The sequence below is a fragment of the Toxorhynchites rutilus genome, chromosome 3 (genome assembly GCF_029784135.1).
Source record: "Toxorhynchites rutilus septentrionalis strain SRP chromosome 3, ASM2978413v1, whole genome shotgun sequence".
NCBI lineage: Eukaryota > Metazoa > Arthropoda > Insecta > Diptera > Culicidae > Toxorhynchites > Toxorhynchites rutilus.
The window spans coordinates 311,170,412-311,189,956 of record NC_073746.1 but is presented as its reverse complement, the minus strand read 5'-3'; the positions used below and the strand labels follow the sequence as shown (position 1 = coordinate 311,189,956).

The following is a 19,545-nucleotide window of genomic DNA, read 5'->3' as shown; positions in this document are numbered from 1 at the left end:
TATATGGCTGAGGGCGGGAAGGATCCCCCATCGACGCCATTGAATATTTCCGATACCGATCCTCCTCCTGAAGAGCAGGAAGATGAAGCAGAAGTTGAGGAAGAAACTTCTGTATATGAAGTTGGAAGTTCCGAAGATGAGGACATTGACGAAAAACAGGATTTTCGTCCAAAAGAATACCATGAAGGCTCCAAAGGCCCATTCAAAAAACTCGAATTGAACGTGCTGAGAATAGACCGAAGCAAGTACCTCCCGGTTTACGTGGTCATGCTACCAACCAGGGGTCCTCAGCACTTCCCGGAGCAGCACCCACCCCGTCTGCTCCATTTTCGCGGTCGAGGCAACAGCCACAATCGGGTTAGCTTGCGCTTTCTGACCTGGTGGACAACATTTTAAATGCTTTAAATATAAATGACCCTCTTAAAAGCATAGTATTATGTTTGCTTCCGATTGTAAGAACATTTTTGAAAGAAAAATGTGGTTTTTTAGCAGCGTTCATTTCCCTCGATGCCTGATTCAGTGCAAGAGGTCAAGGATTTGACCACTGTAATACAGTGAAATTGCAGAAGCATCATCCCTAAACTAGATCAATTTAAATTTTTAGTTCATAGTTCTAACTGTGATGTATTTTCCCTCTGTGAAACATGGCTTTCTTCAGCCGACGAGCTGAATTTCCACGATTTCAACATTATTCGCCTCGATCGAAATGACTCGTTTGGTGGCGTACTATTGGGGATCAAAAAATGTCACTCCTTCTATAGAGTCACTCTCCCATCAATGACAGGCATTGAAGTTGTCGCTTGCCAGACACAAATCAATGGCAAAGACTTCTGCATTGCCACGATATATATTCCTCCAAGAACCATGGTCGGCCGCCATCAGTTTTTTGATATCATCGAGGCATTGCCGGAGCCGCGGCTAATCTTAGGTGACCTCAACTCCCATGGAACAGCATGGGGGTCACACTACGATGACAGCCGTGCCACGTTGATTTATGATCTGTGCGACAACTTCAACATGACAGTTTTAAATACAGGGGAAGCAACTAGGATAGCCAACCCTCCTGCACGGGCAAGTATGCTAGACATATCACTTTGCTCTTCTTCGTTATCCCTGGATTGCACGTGGAAGGTAATCCAAGATCCCCACGGTAGTGATCACCTGCCAGTAATTTTATCGATCGCCAATGAATCAGGTTCTCGTGAGTCAGTCGATATTGCGTATGACCTCACGAAAAATATTGACTGGAGAAAATTTCCAGAAACAATATCTGAAGCACTTGTTTCAATGCATGAACTTCCTCCACTCGAAGAGTATAACTTTATATCGAGTTTGATTTACGAAAGCGCACTTCAAGCTCAAAAGAAACGTGTTCCTGCTACCACTTTCCGACGTCGTCCTCCATCACTTATGTGGGACAAGGAGTGTTCAAAGGTCTACCTTGAAAAATCATCCGCTTTCAAAAAATTCAGGAAAACTGGATTAGTGGAATGGTTTCGAAAGTACCAAGCTCTAGAAGCGAAACTAAAAGGTCTGATTAAAGCAAAAAAGCGTGGATATTGGCGGAAATTCGTCAATGGTTTGTCAAGGGAGACAGCTATGAGCACTCTTTGGAATACGGCTAGGAGAATGCGTGGCTGGAACCATACAAATGAAAGTGAGGAATACTCTAACCGTTGGATTTTCAAATTTGCAAGAAAGGTTTGTCCCGATTCCGTTCCTGCACAAAACGTCGTACGCGACATTCCGCTCCAATGCGATTATGAGAATTTTTCGATGGTAGAATTCTCAATTGCCCTCCTCTCATGTAACAATTCAGCTCCGGGGTCAGACAAGATTAAATTCAACTTGTTGAAGAATCTTCCCGACTTGGCGAAACAGCGTTTGCTGAACTTGTTCAACAAGTTTCTGGAGCTGAATATTGTCCCGCATGACTGGAGACAAGTGAGAGTGATAGCCATACGAAAACCCAACAAGCCGGCTAGCGATCACAACTCGTATAGGCCGATTGCAATGTTATCCTGTATTCGTAAATTGCTAGAGAAAATGATTCTACTTCGTTTGGACAAGTGGGTTGAAGCGAACAATTTGCTGTCAAATACGCAGTTTGGCTTCCGCCGAGGTAAAGGGACGAATGATTGTCTCGCGCTGCTATCTTCTGAAATCCAAATCGCATTTGCTCGCAAAGAACAAATGGCTTCCGTTTTTCTCGATAACAAAGGGGCATTTGATTCAGTTTCCATGGAAATTCTCTCAGAGAAACTTCATAATCGTGGACTTTCGCCAATTCTGAATAATTTCCTGTACAATTTACACTCAGAAAAGCACATGTTTTTCAATCATGGCAGCTTGAAATCTTCTCGATACAGTTTTATGGGCCTACCACAAGGATCCTGCCTAAGCCCCCTCTTGTATAGTTTTTACGTCAATGATATGGATGATTGTCTAACTAGAAACTGCACGCTGAGACAACTTGCAGACGATGGAGTTATTTCCATCACCGGTACTAATCCCGCCGTTCTGCAAAAATCCTTGCAAGATACCCTGAACAACCTATTCACGTGGGCTCTCAAGCTGGGTATCGAATTCTCTACGGAGAAAACTGAAATGGTCGTTTTTTCTAGGAAGCACGAACCCGCCCAATTCCAGCTTTACCTATCCGGCAAAACGATCCAACACTCTATGTTTTTCAAATACCTGGGTGTATATTTTGATTCTAAATGTACCTGGGGGAGACACATTGCGTATTTGAAACAGAAATGCCAGCAAAGAATCAATTTTCTCCAAACAATAACCGGAACATGGTGGGGTGCCCATCCAGGAGACCTCATTCAGTTATACAAAACAACGATATTATCAGTGTTAGAATATGGCAGTTTTTGCTTCCGATCAGCTGCCAGGATTCATATTCTCAAGCTGGAGAGGATACAATATCGTTGCTTGCGTATAGCCATGGGGTGTTTGCATTCGACACATACGATGAGTCTCGAAGTTTTGGCAGGAGTACCCCCGCTTACTCTTCGGTTCACAGAATTATCCTACAGATTTCTCATCCGTTGCAAGATCATGAATCCATTGGTGATTGATAACTTCGAAAATCTACTCCAACTGACTCCTCAGTCAAGTTTTATGTCTCTATACCATGAGTACCTTACCCATGAAGTGCACCCTTCACCGGGCATCTCCAACCAAGTTTGCTTCCCATACTTTTGCAATTCCTCTGTCATTTTTGATCTGTCCATGCGACAAAAAATCCATGGAATCCCAGATCATCTACGCTCCGATTCTATTCCGCCGATATTTTCGGCAGAATATGGGAAAGTTAGATCTGATAAAATGTTCTTTACTGACGGTTCATTCATAAACGGGTCCACTGGCTTCGGCATCTTAAATGAAAATTCCAGTGCCTCTTTCAAACTCAAAGATCCTTGTTCCGTGTATGTTGCTGAGCTGGGTGCGATATACTACGCACTGGGGATCATTGAAACATTGCCCATCGACCACTATTTTATTTTTTCAGACAGTCTCAGCTCAATAGAGGCAATCCGCTCAATGAAGGTTGATAAACGCTCATCTTATTTCCTAACTAGAATAAGACAACTATTGAGTGTTTTGGTCGAAAAATTATTCAAGATTACCTTAGGTTCCCTCTCATTGCTCGATTCCGGGGAATGGAAAGCGGACTCGCTAGCTAAGGTGGGCGCTTTGGAAGGCACACTTTTTGAAAGGCAAATTGCTTATAATGAATTTTTCCACATTCCTCGTCAGTACACGCTCGTAAGTTGGCAGCGCATGTGGAGTGAAGATGAGTTCGGTCGTTGGTTACACACGATTATCCCTAAGGTCTCGACGAGTGCATGGTTCAAGGGATTGAATGTAGGTCGTGATTTCATTCGCGTGATATCTCGGCTTATGTCCAATCACTACAACCTAAACGCGCATCTCTATCGCATTGGGCTCGCAGCAAACAGTCTTTGTGATTGTGGCGATGGCTACCACGACATCGAGCATGTTGTCTGGTCGTGTATCCGGTTCCATGCTGCTCGCTCTCAGCTCTCTAGAGCACTGAGAGCAAAAGGCAGACAATCGGATATCCCCGTCCGGGATATCTTAGGTAGCCGTGATCCTGATCTTCTGCTTCATCTATACCTGTTCCTCAGAAACGCCGATGTCAACGTTTAATGATGTTTCCTTCGTTGTGTCCCTGTTTCATATCCCTCCTATCCGATCTATAAACTTTTACTTAGTCGCGGCAATACATACACACACTCTTTACAGATACACGGGCCACAGGTTGTGCAGTCAACAAGAGCCAAAGGTTGTACCGCTCATGACAACTCTACACGAGCTGATGTTTGCGCCGGTTAGTGACCATTCTATCCTGGATTCCTCGAGTCGAGAAGACGCACCACGCTAGATATGGGGTACAGACTAGGGGGGCGTTGCTGATTAATGGTCAGCTGCATCCCAAAAGGAAGTATCCCGTGTCGGGCACAGGTACAGAGCATTGGAGACAGCAACATCACAATTACGAAAACACTTGTAATACTAACCTCGAGCCAACCGCGAGTAATCGGTTACATATTACTAACATAGTTATAAGGCAAACATTGTCGAAATATTGAACTCCCGGCCCCGTCAGGTTGACGCCATATGAGCCTTAATAAAAATATATATTTTGGATAAAAAAAAAACGACACTTGTAGCCAGTGTCGCCAATAATATTTTCGAATAAACTGGAAGATTGCTTTTAAAAAAACTGGAAGAAAACTGGATTCTGTAGAACCTTTTTATTTTAGGAAGACCGTCTATGTTTTATCTAAATTGATTTTTTTTTTACCAATTTCAATGCTTGAGAAGTTGAATTGTTTATACTGTATTTTATAAGACCATAACTGTAATTTTTGTGAAACAATATTTGAGGGATGGTTTTATTTGGCCAAAACTTGAAGAGTCTTGTATTTATCGCTTTAGGTCCATAAAATCGCTGATAGAAGATTCGTCGCAAAACTGCGTATAGTTGGATACCCCAAAAATATACGGAATACCATAAACAACTTCTCATATTGTTTCATTACTCAAATAACTACATTCAATGCCAAATCAACGTTGCTCAAGTAGTACTTTGGTATTGGAATTATCAAATTTTGGTATTGAGAAGCTATTTCTATAATTTTTTTTTGTATCATTCATTGCTAATTGACATCATATATTAAGCTTGTCCAAACCAAATTTCGGCATCAAGATCAAGATGAGGGATCCTTAAATATTTCCTCTTGCTTGAGAAAGTATTTGTGACAAAATATACATAGCATGCTTTCTTGCAAAATATACACTATGGTTCACATGCATTTTATGCAAAGTATGCATAAGTTATTGAGGGGAGTTTAGATTATGCAATCAATTGATATGATATTTAGAACTAAAATTCCTTTGAGTGACCATGAGAAACTAATATCCATTTGATGTAAACGGAAGCAAGGATTTTATACTATAACTTGGGTTTTATATTCTGAAGGCGATCCTGTAAACTCCCGTGAACGAACGCGGGAAACTACGCGATGTGATATTTACACTGAACGAAAGAAAACGAGTCGAAGACTATAGGAATATTATTTGCGGTGGACCCCGCGGCACAATTTGCCTATTCGAACGAAATATGTAGCGAGGAATAAAACTCGTGTTCACTCCGTGAGATTCAATTTTCAACTGATTTTATTTGTCCGATCAGGGTTGCCAATGATATTTTTCAAAAAACTGGAAGATTGCTTTTATTAAAAAAAAAAACCGGCTCTAAAATGATTTTTTTTACTTATTCTAATGATTGGGCAATAGGATTTCCTTCGAAGCTTCGTGTAGTATTTATATGTAGTTCATAAAATGGCGAAATAAACAATTAATTAATCATATCATTCGAGCAGATCTATATATTAAAATGAATCGTGAATCCCTTCAAAGGGACTATGTTCCACTGGGATTTTACTGTTTCTTTGTCTGTAATTATACTCTCCGCGTTTTTTTATAAATGATAGTAAGTGTCCACTACCAGTGGGCTCTGCTGAGCCCATTTTTTTTTTTTTTTATTTCTGTATTATAGTGATTTTCAACACATTTGGCTGGTTCGTCACTTTTACCTTCCATTTCGGAAGAATGTCGGGAGTGAGAATTGAACTCGTGACCCTTAGCGTGAGAGGTATGGATGTTACCGCTACCGCCAGATCGCCTCCTCTGCTGAGCCCATTGGTGTGGGGGTCAGTAGAGGGTATTTAAAAAAAAAATGCAGGAATATTTTTTTATCAGGTCCTACAATATTATTCCAATACTAAAAAGAGCACTTCCAATACCAAAGCAACACTGATAAAGTGTTACTTTGGTATTGAAATTATGAAATACTGGTATTTCAAAGCTATTTCTTCCCAATTTTGGTATTATTCCTTGGTATATTTTATCAAGATCTAAATGAGATTTCCTGCTGCACGAGTGATTTACGAATTTGATAAACGTGGAATGTAGCTTACCATATACTTAACCTAATGCAATCAATAACTCGATATTTTCAATTTTGCGACTTGGTCTCCCCTGATTAACACCGGCTATATTGACTCTATGATCATCTGAACTTTAGAATTATTTGGAGAATCTATAACATTTGATGATTATATAAACTCAACGCCAGCATAGCACACGGGCTCTTTGAACCTATATGGGTAAGATTTCTTGCTTTGTACATTGCCAGCTGTGATTGAAATGGTAGTTCAATTGGTCTGATCTTCAGAATGTTTTGTGGTTACATACCGTTTCAATAATTAGTTTTATGGATATGGTTTTAGTCACAACCAAAACTTGAAGGCTGAAATAAACAAATCGAGATATCACAGTTCGGTTTTAGTGGAAGAACTGTGGCTATATTCAATCAATCAACGGTATATCAAGCCAATTATCACTTCTAAACTCATAAAAGTTAGTATGCAGTTGCGCAATATATTCTTTGTTCACATTTGTTGACAGAAACATCAAAAACTCTAGATAAGTTTAATGAAATGCGCTATATAACAGCACCTATTAGAATAAACATTGAATAAGCTATCAAACTTTGTTCAAAAGTATGTTATGAGTTTCAGTTTCCTCCGATATGATTGTGGGATATTACTTATACATCGTGAATTCATCTTACATAAAATGGGTAAAACTGAAGCACACAAAAACTGGATAAAACTGGATGATATTTGAAAAAACTGGAAGATTTTAGGATTGAACTGTTTGACTGGATCGGAAGAAAAAAAACTGGAAGAATCCAGTTTAAACTGGAACATTGGCAACACTGCTTGTAGCACAGATTGTCGTCTTTAAATAGCCGTATAGTATGACCCGATGCGATAAGTACAACACAAGATATGTTTCAGTGTTGCCATATATTGACAATATACGACATTTCTTTTTCCCCAACCCAATATTATTTAATTGTTTCTTAATCGGAAAACATAAAAATGTAAACGACATTTTGCGTGTACTCATTAGAAGCGATAGGTAACTCTATTGAGTGAAGCGAGAAAAATTTTTGGATGAAGCAGATGTATATTTTGGTTTTTGTTCTCATGATGTGTATTACACACAAGGACGAAAAAAGCTTTATACTAATTAATTTATAACCTAGAAATTACTTCATATCATTCGAAAATGTGTTTCGCCTTTTTCACATTAAAAAGCCTACAGATGCATATTTTAGTCTTATTCTCATCTCATCATCTCATTCATCATTTGAAAGAGATAGCTTGAAGCTAGAAAATGTGCAATTCTGAGAGCATGAAGCGAGCAAAACCGTCTCACTTTCCTCAACTGAATTGTGGCACACATTTGAAACTACTAAAAATCCGCATTCCCTTCTCTCTCTCTCTATTTCTCCATCTACAGCCGCCCGGGCGAAAATCCTCGGTTCACTGGAAGCCCACGTCCGCAAGGGCAGCACAATATCGCTGTCCTGTGTGGTCAATTTCCACGCATCGTCAATCACCTGGTAAGTCACTTTATATCTACCCACCCCCAAGAGGAGTCTGTTCGGATGCAATCCGTGCACGAGACGAGATAGGAGCGGTAAAGTTACAACCAAAATCCCAATCCTTTTCTCCTCCGCAGGTATCACGGCACATCGATCGTCAACTTTGACTCGGCCCGGGGAGGCATCAGTCTGGAGACGGAGAAAACGGATGCCGGTACGAGCAGTCGGCTGCTGCTTACCAAGGCAACCGTAAGCGATTCGGGCAATTACACGTGTGTCCCGGCGGGGGCTATTCCTGCCAGCGTCCAGGTGTACGTGCTGCATGGTGAGTTCAGCCAGGCTTCCTCCTCGCGATGTCTGAAAACTTTTTTTTCTCGCTCTCCGGTAGGTGAGCATCCTGCAGCGATGCAAACAAGTGGACAGATGGCACTGCGGTCGGACTCGGCCTTGCTGGTGGTGGTCTCCGCAATGATAGCATTGATGACAATTTACGGTCGAACTTTGGGACGGCTAAACGATCCGACGACCATGGTTAGTGAGAGGCGTTCGATGGTCTTTTGCAGGTGATCTTGTACATAATCAAATTGATTCGTAGATGATGTAAATTTTAAGATGAATACATTAATGTTTTAAAAATCGGATCCGCCCTCTCTTATCGACGCCGAAACATTCCTCCGAAAGCCATAATCCGATTCGTTGTTTTGTTTATGTATTTCTTCGGCTGGTTGCGATGATAACGCATTCAGAGGCAGACTTTGACAGCTAATCAGTAGAAGCAAAGCCTAATTGAATGCGAAACGAACTCCGCCTGCTCAATCTTGTTGTTGGCTCAAGATTATTCATTCCGGCGACGTTTCACAGATTTGTCCGTATTTATCCGGCTCCGTTACGCTACAACCATCGAGGCCCATTCAGCAAAGTACGTTTCAATTTGTTTAACACATGATTATGGTTTCTGTCGAGGCACTCTCGGGGACGGAAAAGTGACTGAGAGTAGAAAGGATTTCCTTTCTACTCGACTCAATCGCTGGGATGCTAATATAATGAGATGGCTTCTCCGGCTTTCTTTCATTCATTCTTTTGCTAGGAATAAATGAATCGTTACATTTTTTTTCCCTCCCTTCGTCAACACCTATCCTTTCTGCCGGGGCTTTGTGTATTCGTGTGTATTCGTTTGAAAGGGAACCCCGAGATGAGTGTGTGCAGCCGAGGAAAAATAATTGAAGAAGCCCCATTCTCTCGGTGTTGATTTTGAACTCCGCACAATTCCACAACCCCTAACCATCCTCACCGAGAGCATGCCAGCCAGCTAGTAGATGAAAAAGCTCTGACGAAGGACGTGTTCCATCATCAGCAGGAGTGTAGCTTGAATGGCTCGCAATAATGAGTCAATCGAGACTTGCCATCCGAAGAGAAAAGGATAAAACGAGTTCAAACATTGTTGGGCAACCGGCGGCAAACTGGGTTGGGCTTCCATCGATGGCGAGTAATTGGCATGTTCCGCTACTCGAGAAAACGTGCAGAAGTTTGCGAGTGCCTTGTGCCCTTGAAAGTTGTATTGATCCTCTCGCACTTACAAGATTCAACAACAACCTCTCACCGAGAGGAGATCGAAAAGTGGATGGATTGATAGCCCCATGAAATGCCACCTCGTAATTCAACACGATTGCCTCCTCGGTATGATGTATCCGAAACCATTGAAGGTCACTTCATTTGAAAATTGCTCAACGTTCTTTCACTTCTTGCAAGCAACGTCTGCTGCTGTTTTTGCAACCGATGGTTCTTTCCGAGCAAAATATATTTGTACCAGGACGAAAGGTAGCCCCCGGTTCAGATAGCACTCCAATGAATGGTGTTTTGTCTACTAAAGTGTGGTGGAGTGTAGTCTCGAAAATCGTTCTTCGGTCGGCTTACATTGATTCCAATGTATAACACTATTGCTAACTTTGGTCATCTTTGAATGCAATAATTTGTTTGACTTCAATGTTTAATTCCGTCCTATGAGGTTTTTTTACCGACACTTTGTGTTAAATTTTCTTATTTAAGGGGGTAGTACACTATGAACACCATAAAAAATATGAGATTTTCACGATTATTTTCATCGAGAAAATAAATTACTATGATTAATCTGATATCACAGTTTATTAGGTATATATTATTTAACAAGCAAAAAATAAATTGGTACCAATTGGACTGTCCCCTGAATAGCTGCAACCGGTTTGTTGAACGCTTGCAGCAAAAACCTCGTAAACTGGTGGGAGTTCTACAAGTTTTTCTAGTGTACCGTTTTCAATCAACTGATTTTTTACGTGATCTTGGATATATTTCTGCCATCGTACGTAGGATTTGACGTAGAACTACGTCTTTCATTAATGGTGCCAAATCAGAAAACAGGTCACGTTTTTATGAAATAAAGTTATCGTTAATAACTGTTTTTGCCACGAACGGATTTTGACGATTTACATACCAAACGAAACGGAAATTCCCTAAGATTTGTTTTTTGTGCTATGTATTACAATCCCTTGGTGTGTTAGCGGTTTAAAACTGATGAAAATTAGAAGCATTCTCATTTTCCCATACATTTGTTCTGTTCATTTGTGAGCTTCCCTACCCATGCCATCAATAACGAGCAACTCATCGGCGATCAACAAAGGGGAATGAGTCGAAGTTCCGTGAGCAATGAAAAGAAGAAAAAGAAGAACGAAGGGGAATATTTGTCTAGAGCATAAATATTGGATCTCGTTGAGGCAAACTTTTTCTAGAGGCGAATGAACTGGAAAGTTTAAACCCTCTTAAAGCCAAACAAAAAAGAAGAAGAAAAAGCAAACTTTTAGTATCGTTCTGAATATGAAGCAATGAACATCGCTTGTTCTTCCTTGTTTTGTGTCATCACATGTCTTCGTTTCGGATTGAGCTGTGGACGCGACCAAATTACTCACTCGCTGATGTCTCTGACATTGCAATCATTGCATCAAACTGACGCCATTCCATTAAGGGTCTGAACTACACAATTGTGTGAGGAATCATCAAACTAGGCTGTCATCGGATCACCAAGAAAATAATTGTTGCAGGAATTTTGTGTGTGATTTGGTTTCGCAAAACTATCTCCACCAAGGAGAACAGCTAAGCTAATCGAGACCGAAAATATTAGTAGAAAGGGTTTCTATTGAGAAGAGCGCAAAGCGGAGATAAGTGTGTGTATATTTAGTTGCTTCAAGCCATCGATTATAGGTTTGTGTGCGTACGTGCGTGCTTCATAACCCGTATGTACAAATAGCATGTGCATTGGCCCTGTCGCGATGCATCAATCACCTAATATTTTGATGCTAGGATGGACGATTGCTTGGTGGTATAAATTATGCAGCCGCGATAATAAATATAACCAAAGAAGGAAGGAGGTAGCATCAATGACATTGCATCAATGCATCGAACTGACGCTATGGCGAAACTATGGCGTTAAGGTTGTGGGCCACATAATTATTTGAGGAATATCAAGCTAAACCATAGTGAATGTCGTGCTGGAATGTTGTGAGTTATTTAAGTTCGCGTGCCAATCGCAAAACTGCCTTCAACAAAGATGACATTCGCGCTAACCTTGATCGTAATGAAGCAATACAACCCTTTTCGCGGTTATTGAGATTAACAGGCAGAATTTATTTCGTTTTTTTAATCACCAAGAAAGTAAATGTTGTTCCAGAATTTTGTACGTGATTGGGTTTCGCTTGCCAGTAGCAAAACTTTCTTCACTAAGGATAACAGCTGCCTTCATCTTGAGCATGAGAAAATAATGCAACTTTTTTCGACGCCAGTAATATTCACAGAAGCGTTTCTTTTAAGAATTGCGCAACATTATGAGAAGTATTGATATTCTTCGTCGCTTAGAGCCACCAGTGTATTGCTCTGTATGCATGCTATGTTGAACGCTTGTTTGGTACTGGTTGGTTTTCGTTGTACGAACGAAGTCTAGAGGGGCGATTTTACTGAGACAATACTAGATAACATGTAGCATGATATTTGATACATGCAAATATTGCCATTGTTGTTTCCATTCGGTGCCAAAGAAAGATTGATGTAGTTATAAGATGTGGAATAATGGTGCTGGTGCAACAAATAGATAATCACTTGTATCCGAGTGTATGTCAATTGCGAAAAAGGCCATTGGATAAGCGTTCGCGAAAAATATTCAATGAATTGTCATAAAGAAACAAATTGCGATATATGACAAGGATGATGATCAGCTTATGCCCTGTTCTGTGAGGGCAACAATGAATCATCAATCAATTATCGTCAACTGATTCTACAATAAACAACTAATTCAGGATAAACAAACCATTCTACTAAACTGTTATTTCTAAATATTTGGCTGCCTTCTAAAATAATATCCATGGTTATTAACACTAGTTTAACGGACGATACTTATATAGGGGCTGTCCACATACCACGTGGACAAATTTAGGGGGGTAGGGGGGTAGAAAAAGTCCACGCTTGTCCACGGTGAGGGAGGAGGGGGTTTAGATAATGTCCACGTGGACATATGAAATGAATATTTTTGGAAAAAAAATTAATATCTAGAATCAAAAATGAATGAAATCTGCTCTCCATTTTAATCAAATTTCAATCTTGCCGCCCCTTACGAGTACTCCGTATTTATCAATAGACAATAAGAAAATTAACAACAAATCACCTGGTGAAGCTTGGTTACGTAGAACGCTACAATCACCCCTATTCTGTATTTCGATCGATTCGAAATATTTCGAACGACTTGATTAAATTCCATTCTGTATTCCGTACGAGTTGATTTTGCATTTCGTTAGATCTGTTTCTCTTAGAACATTAAAGGGGCAAAATGTTCGAAATAGGTGAAGCGAAATTATAGCTCGAACGAAACAACAATTTCGAATTGGAAATCCGTTGGAATACAGAATGGAGCTGAATATATCGGTTCCATACTATTGCATCTTGTGTCTGGTGAGATTGGAAAGGAATTCCGTTTTATGTGCTTCTACAAAGCTTCGATAAATTCTAACAAGTACTTTAGGGCTTCCTCGCACACCTAGGGCTTCCTCGCACACCTTGATCCGGAACAGGTAATTTTCGATGACTTTTCGGCACATATGGGGCGGTATCTCGGTCATAACTTCACGAATGTTGTCTTTCAAATGTTCAAGAGTTTGCGGAGAGTTGGCATAGACACGGTCTTTCGTATAACCCCACACAAAAAATTCTAGCGGGTTCAAATCGCATGATCTGGACGGCCAATTGGCATCACCAAAACGCGAAATTATGCGTCCCTCAAATTCCGTTCGCAATATGGCCATGTTCGGTCGTGTTGTGTGGCACGTGGCGCCGTCCTGCTGAAACCACATGTCATCCGTATCCATATCTTCAATTTGTGGCAAAAAAAAATCGGTTAACATGCGGCCATAGCGCTCACCATTCACAGTTACCGTCTCGCCGTCCTCATTTTCAAAGAAATACGGCCCGATGACTCCACCAGACCATAATGCGCACCGAACAGTGACTTTTGGCGGATACAATGGCCTCTCAACAATCACGTGTGGATTTTCTGAGCCCCATATACGGAAATTTTGGGTGTTTACATAGCCATCGAGCTCGAAATGTGCCTCATCGCTGAAGAAAATTTGATACGAAAATGCAGCATTTTGCTGCTGTTGTTCGTTCACCCAATCGACGTGTACCCGACGCATTCCATGGTCACCACGCTCTAATTTTTGTACCAGTTGGACTTTATATGGATGTAGGTGCAAGTCCAAATGCAAAATTCGCCACAATGATGTGTTTGACTTTGATGTGTTGCTGAGCACGCCGTGGAATCGAAACATTCGGGTCATCCTCCACACTGGCAGCAACAGCAGCAATATTTTCGGCGGAACGCACATTACGATGATGCACAGGTTTCACGATATCCGCTACGGATCCAGTTTGTTCTAATTTACGCACTACATTAGCGATTGTGTGCTCTGTAGGCCGTCCATGACGACCAAAATCCGTCCGTAATGCCCGATTTTTCATCATTTTCATAGTATAATTTAACAAAATTAACACGTTGTGCGATGCTAAAACGATCCATATTGTAAAATGGCAGACATTCAACTAACGATATGACGCTTTGGTTGACAGCTATGTCAAACAGTTGTCAGCGCTGGGCTGTATACTTTCGGAAGCCCGAAATGGAAAACCCTGTATAATAGACGTGGTATTCCACAAGGACAATGTCAATCTTCATTCTCTTTGAAACTCTGGCCGAAAATGTTAGGTTTGCCCCAGATGTGCTATTTCACCCGTCGTTCTCACCAGATATTGCATTTTCTGGTTATCAATTGTTCAGGCCACTTTTCTTGAGCGTGTCAATTTCGAGTCATTGGATAGCATGAAAAAGAACCTTGCCCAGTTTTTTACGAGCAACCAAACAAGTGTTGGGAGGTTGGACTTTTAAGTTGCGGTTCAGAAATACCTTACACTGTGTAAACTAGGCATAAGAATTAACCAATCAATATTTTGAAAAAAAAACATCGCAGAGAAACTCGATGTTTGGAAGCCGCAAACATGATTGTAAATTTTTGTACAATTTTGTAAATTTTTGACTGAATTTTCATCAGCGAGGCACAACTAAATCAACCCATTTCTGGAGCAATCACGGGTGATAGAAATGGGTAAAATACGATATCGTTCGCAATAGATCGTGGGATAAGCAAGACAAACCACTACAAATAATATCAAAGCCTTGACTCCACAAAAAGGGACGCTGTGTGTATGGTGGGATTGTAAAAGAATCTCCGATTATGAGGAGTTACATGGCCAAAAGGGTTAATTCAGTGTTGTACGGTTCACAACTGGATAGATTTCCGGAGGCGATTATGGAATAAACCATCAGAATCGATCAATAGAAAAGCGTCACATAAATCTCTGATGACGCGCCAAAAAATTAGGGCGATTAGTTGGGAAGTTTTGATGCATCCATGGTTTAGCCCAGACCTTGCAAACATCTTTGCGATCGATGAGGAAATGATCGAGTTATAAGCGCTCGAAAACTTTCACTTTTTCCTACTTGTCCAGTACCTAGATTTTCATTTGACTCCCTTATCATCCGGTTAGACGTCAAAAAATCATTCAGAAATTAAACAGAAAAACGCGAATACTATTTAAATGACCCAATATATTCAAATAATTGTGTATCTATAAGAATGATGCTTTGGATGTTTCCCTTAAAGTCGGCACGAATTCGGGAATAACCTAACATTTTCCAAGATTTACAAGGTTGAACAGGAAAATCATTGGTAGATGAAGCCAGCGTTCACGATACAGGTTTATTGTTCATTCGGCCGCCATTTGTGTGTTAAACAAACCAACACTACATAATTTAACACGACATTCTTATAACTTGAACAGCATGATGGTACCGATATCAATTTTTTTATCACTGCTGCTTTGTTTCGCGATTCCGATAACCATTTTGTAATGAAGCCCTAGATTTCATTGTCTGATTTTTTTGAAAACATATACAGCTCAACCAACTTACGTCGGTTAATAATTATTTATGAAAATAAAGAATAATAAGAATAATAAAAAAGAACTCCCGAGAATAGATTGTAAAGCGAATTTTTATGTGGATTTTAGCGGTAAAAACAGCCTGACAACATAAATGGAATTTAGAAGAAACTAAAGAGCGATACAAATAACTTCCCGGGGAATGTTGGAGAGAGAATAAACGTATTTAAAACAAACAGTTATTATCAATTAAAAAAAAATTTATCCACGAATCTATAGAATAGAAAATAGAATCAATCCCAAAATGAAATTTAAGAAAGGGAATAATTGCTGTAATGTCCACGTGGACAACAGGGGGAGGGGTGTAGGAAATGTCCACGCTTGTCCACGGTGGGGGAGGGGGGTGTTCAAAAACATGATTTTTCTGGCCACTTGTTATGTGGACAGCCCCATACCATCTTTACGAACACGCGTCAATTTGAAAGAAAAAAAAATAGATATCAATATATATTTATCTCAATCAATGCATAAAAGTGGAATATTTGGAGATGGAATATAAATGCAGCCGATTTTTGTAATTTTCCTTTTAAAATTCGAAATGCGTTGAAAGGACGCGTAAACCTAGTATTAACAAGCGACTTGAACAAAATAACAGCGTAGTTCGACGTCAACAATGTAGTCGTGTCTCTTACACAACCTCCTATATTTTTTCAAAATATTGATTTTTAACGAAATGGCGACATTTTTAGTAAAAAAAAAAGTGTTTTTGCCTCAAAAATCGAGACAGAAACATTCACTAAAATATTATTTTTCAAAACATCGAAAAAACCTTACGTACGATGACAGATTTGCATACCAATCGTATCGGCAATTTTCTAAGATTTGTTTTATTAGCTATACATCACAATCCCATAGTCTGTATATGGTTTAAATTGATGAAAATTGGAAGGATTCCCATTTCCCCATACATTTGTTTTGTCCATTTGTGTGCTTTCCCGAACAGAGCTGTCAATAACGGGCAACTTATGCAGCCGCTAGAATAGAAACAACGAAGGAGGATAGCGAAAAGAGAATATTTGTGAAGTGAGCCCCACCCTTGCATAGTAAGTATGCTGTCGCTAGCATATAAGTATTGCATTTCCTCTGAGGAAAATTCTTAGAATCTTTCTGTGCTCGAAACAACAAAGGTCGCTTATTCTGTTTTATTTTTCCCCTCGAGCTGTGAACGCTATCGAATATTTCACATGAAGTGTGTTTCGATGTTTCATTTTTATCGCTGCAACTGTGTGCATCTGTTAGACGCGTGTTTGATGCTTGTTGAATGGCGATGCACGGAAGATGCCTCTCGTTAAATAATCAGTGCAATGCGTGCATTGACATAAAGAAATTAATTGCGACATACGACCAACTAGTGCATTGTTCTCGCAAGACAAGAAAGAATCGTTGCTTCTCGAAATGATACTACAAAAACTACTCAAGTCCTACGTCCTAAGTGGTCGTGTCTCGGATACAACCACTCGATTTTGTTTGCATACTGTACTACCCCCTTAAATATATTGAATGTCGTGGTAATGGATGGGTTTCAAATGTTTAAGAGAAGTACAGGTAAGATCATCACTCTTTTCAATGCTCCAAATGTGTAAGAAACATCACTGTTTGTTGTCTCGAGCGCGGATTCCACTGTGACAACATGTAGTGTGCGTCCTTCACACATGCTACGCACATTCTTTCCATCTAAGAAACACGATGCGATAATTCAACCTTGCTGCATAACTGACGTGACGAGAAGTCTTATTCTGTATCCGACAACCATCGGATGTATGCGGCTTGCTGTTCTGTGTTGTCTCAGTGGTGTCCTGGCTTTTCATACCAATAAACGATAAACTATCTACGACCATCAATTACTCGTCTATATTCTATGTATTGGAGAAGTTTGTAATACGCACCCCCTAAGCGAGAATGGATTTATCTTGACCGTTCTCTTAAAATTTAAGGTAACAACTACGTCAGTACGTAGATTAGTTAACCCTCAGTCATCTGTAATTATTCTGTGTTTTAGATACTGAATAACAAAAGTGCTACGAGTTTTATTTTGTAAGACGCCCAAATTCTATATTTTCCAATCATACGGTGTTAAATGCCCTAGCAGTAGTATAATATGCCCATAAGTTGCTTCTCTCCGAGACTATAAAGCTGAGAGAAACAGCTTGTATGAATGAGAGATTCCATCAATCTATTCACTTAATACCCACCAGCGAAGAGAAGAAACCGTTTCTCCGGTGAGCGTGTTCTCCCAGTATTCGTGCATTAATTCTCCAGTCCGCGTTCTTGTTTTCCTGCATTCTCTGAGCACATAATATAGATACCAGATGTGAAGACATGTTTTCGTTTTCAAGACATTTAATTTTGTGAAAACATACTGAGGTCATTTCAAAGTATGTAAAATAAATTGTTTGTGTGATTTATCGAACATGATTTAGAAATATCGTGATGGTTTGCTCATTTTTGTTCATTATGATTACATTTGAAGAAATTTATTCGTGTCATGCAGAGATATTTGGAAAAATGGGATCCCTCACATACAAGCTTTTTCTCTCGTGAGAATGTCATCCGGCCGAAAGTGAGCAAATTGCCCCTATCGAGAGTATTCCGTACTACCCCGATGGTAAGCTTATGCGGAAAATATATAATAAATTAAGAAGGTAATGAATCCTTTCTTACCATTTCCTTCATCTGAGATATCCACTGGGAACTCGACTCAATAAATATGACTCACAGTTATCGCCTCTGAATCGGTTTCGAGCAACCTTATAGAAAGGATGTAGAAAATTACATCGAAAATAGCTTCCAAAGAAAATTACTTTTCTTATTTTTTTTTTTGAAACATATTACAAATATAAAACTTGCATGGTAGGATTCTATCATTGATTAGAACGATTGCCTATAACCATTGCATCTCTATTCTTGCTGGTTTACGAGAAAATCAGGAGGATCAAATTGCCCGGCAGGTGCTAGACACATCTCCTCTACACCATCAGCTGTTCGGTGTTAACTCTTTGAGGCACAGAATTTTAGAAAATTAAAATACCCATGTTGCACAGAAACTTTCTATCATTCAAAATTGAAAAAAAAAATTTAAAAAAAAACATGATGATAAACCTTGCCAACGCAAACGACTATATTTCTGACATTTGCTAATGGTGTTGCCATCTACTTTGAATAAGATTCTATTCTAATATTTCTAGGTAGGTCAATGAATGTCCCACCATGCGTTATTACGCATCAAAAAGGTGGAACAAAGGGTTAAGTCAGAGGGGACCGAATTCTAATTTTGCGATTTTATTGAGAAGTACTATCTAAGATGAATGAAATTGATAAGTATATGCATTAACATGTAAGCCAGACTATTATGCTGAACATAACCAGACTTTTATGCCATTTCAACCCCACACTCTTCTCTCACTAACACTCACCAACTAACAGAATGGTACACACTTTAACTTACAACTTTTAATTCATTAAAAAATATATTAAAATTGTACAGTAATAGTGAATCCAGTCTCAACAAGTGCATCATTGGTTCTGTCAGAGTGAACCATGTACGTATGGGAAGCCAAATAGATGTCTGTTTGTTGACGTTGACGATGTCTGTATCTGCAAAGCCGTGGTTATCGAGAGAGAAAGTCAATGAAGAGAATCGATTAAAGCACAAAGCTCTTTTTCAAAAGTTACGTGAGAACTATTCTCTCCATTTGCCGATAATAGGCATTAGCTGTTAGCAGCAGTGTTGCCATACGTACATATTTATCTGGAAAGGTGCAGTTTTTTTTCGTTATTTTTTGTACAGATTGGTACAGAATTTTTCCGTGTGTGAAATTTCTTACATTTGAACAAAGCAACATTGAGGTACATTGCGACTTTTACGCCGCAGTATCGCTTTGTGCTGCTCATCATAGAAGTATTTACAATTAATTATAATTGATGAGTTTCATAAGGACGAAATTCGTTGCGTTAGATGCGTTTCCAGGGCCCTACGATGG

General features: G+C 39.7%; 1 protein-coding gene across 1 annotated transcript in view; it reads left to right on the top strand.

The window, feature by feature from the left end:
• Positions 1-8,637, top strand: part of LOC129776282 (zwei Ig domain protein zig-8-like) — a 78,950-nt gene extending 70,313 nt beyond the window's left edge. Inside the window, exons 5-7 of the mRNA XM_055781830.1 lie at positions 7,912-8,014; positions 8,134-8,321; positions 8,385-8,637. Coding sequence (XP_055637805.1) covers positions 7,912-8,014; positions 8,134-8,321; positions 8,385-8,563 — 470 coding nt within the window. The 3' untranslated portion in view covers positions 8,564-8,637. The remainder of the gene's footprint in view (positions 1-7,911; positions 8,015-8,133; positions 8,322-8,384) is intronic.
• The last annotated feature ends 10,908 nt before the right edge of the window (positions 8,638-19,545 follow it).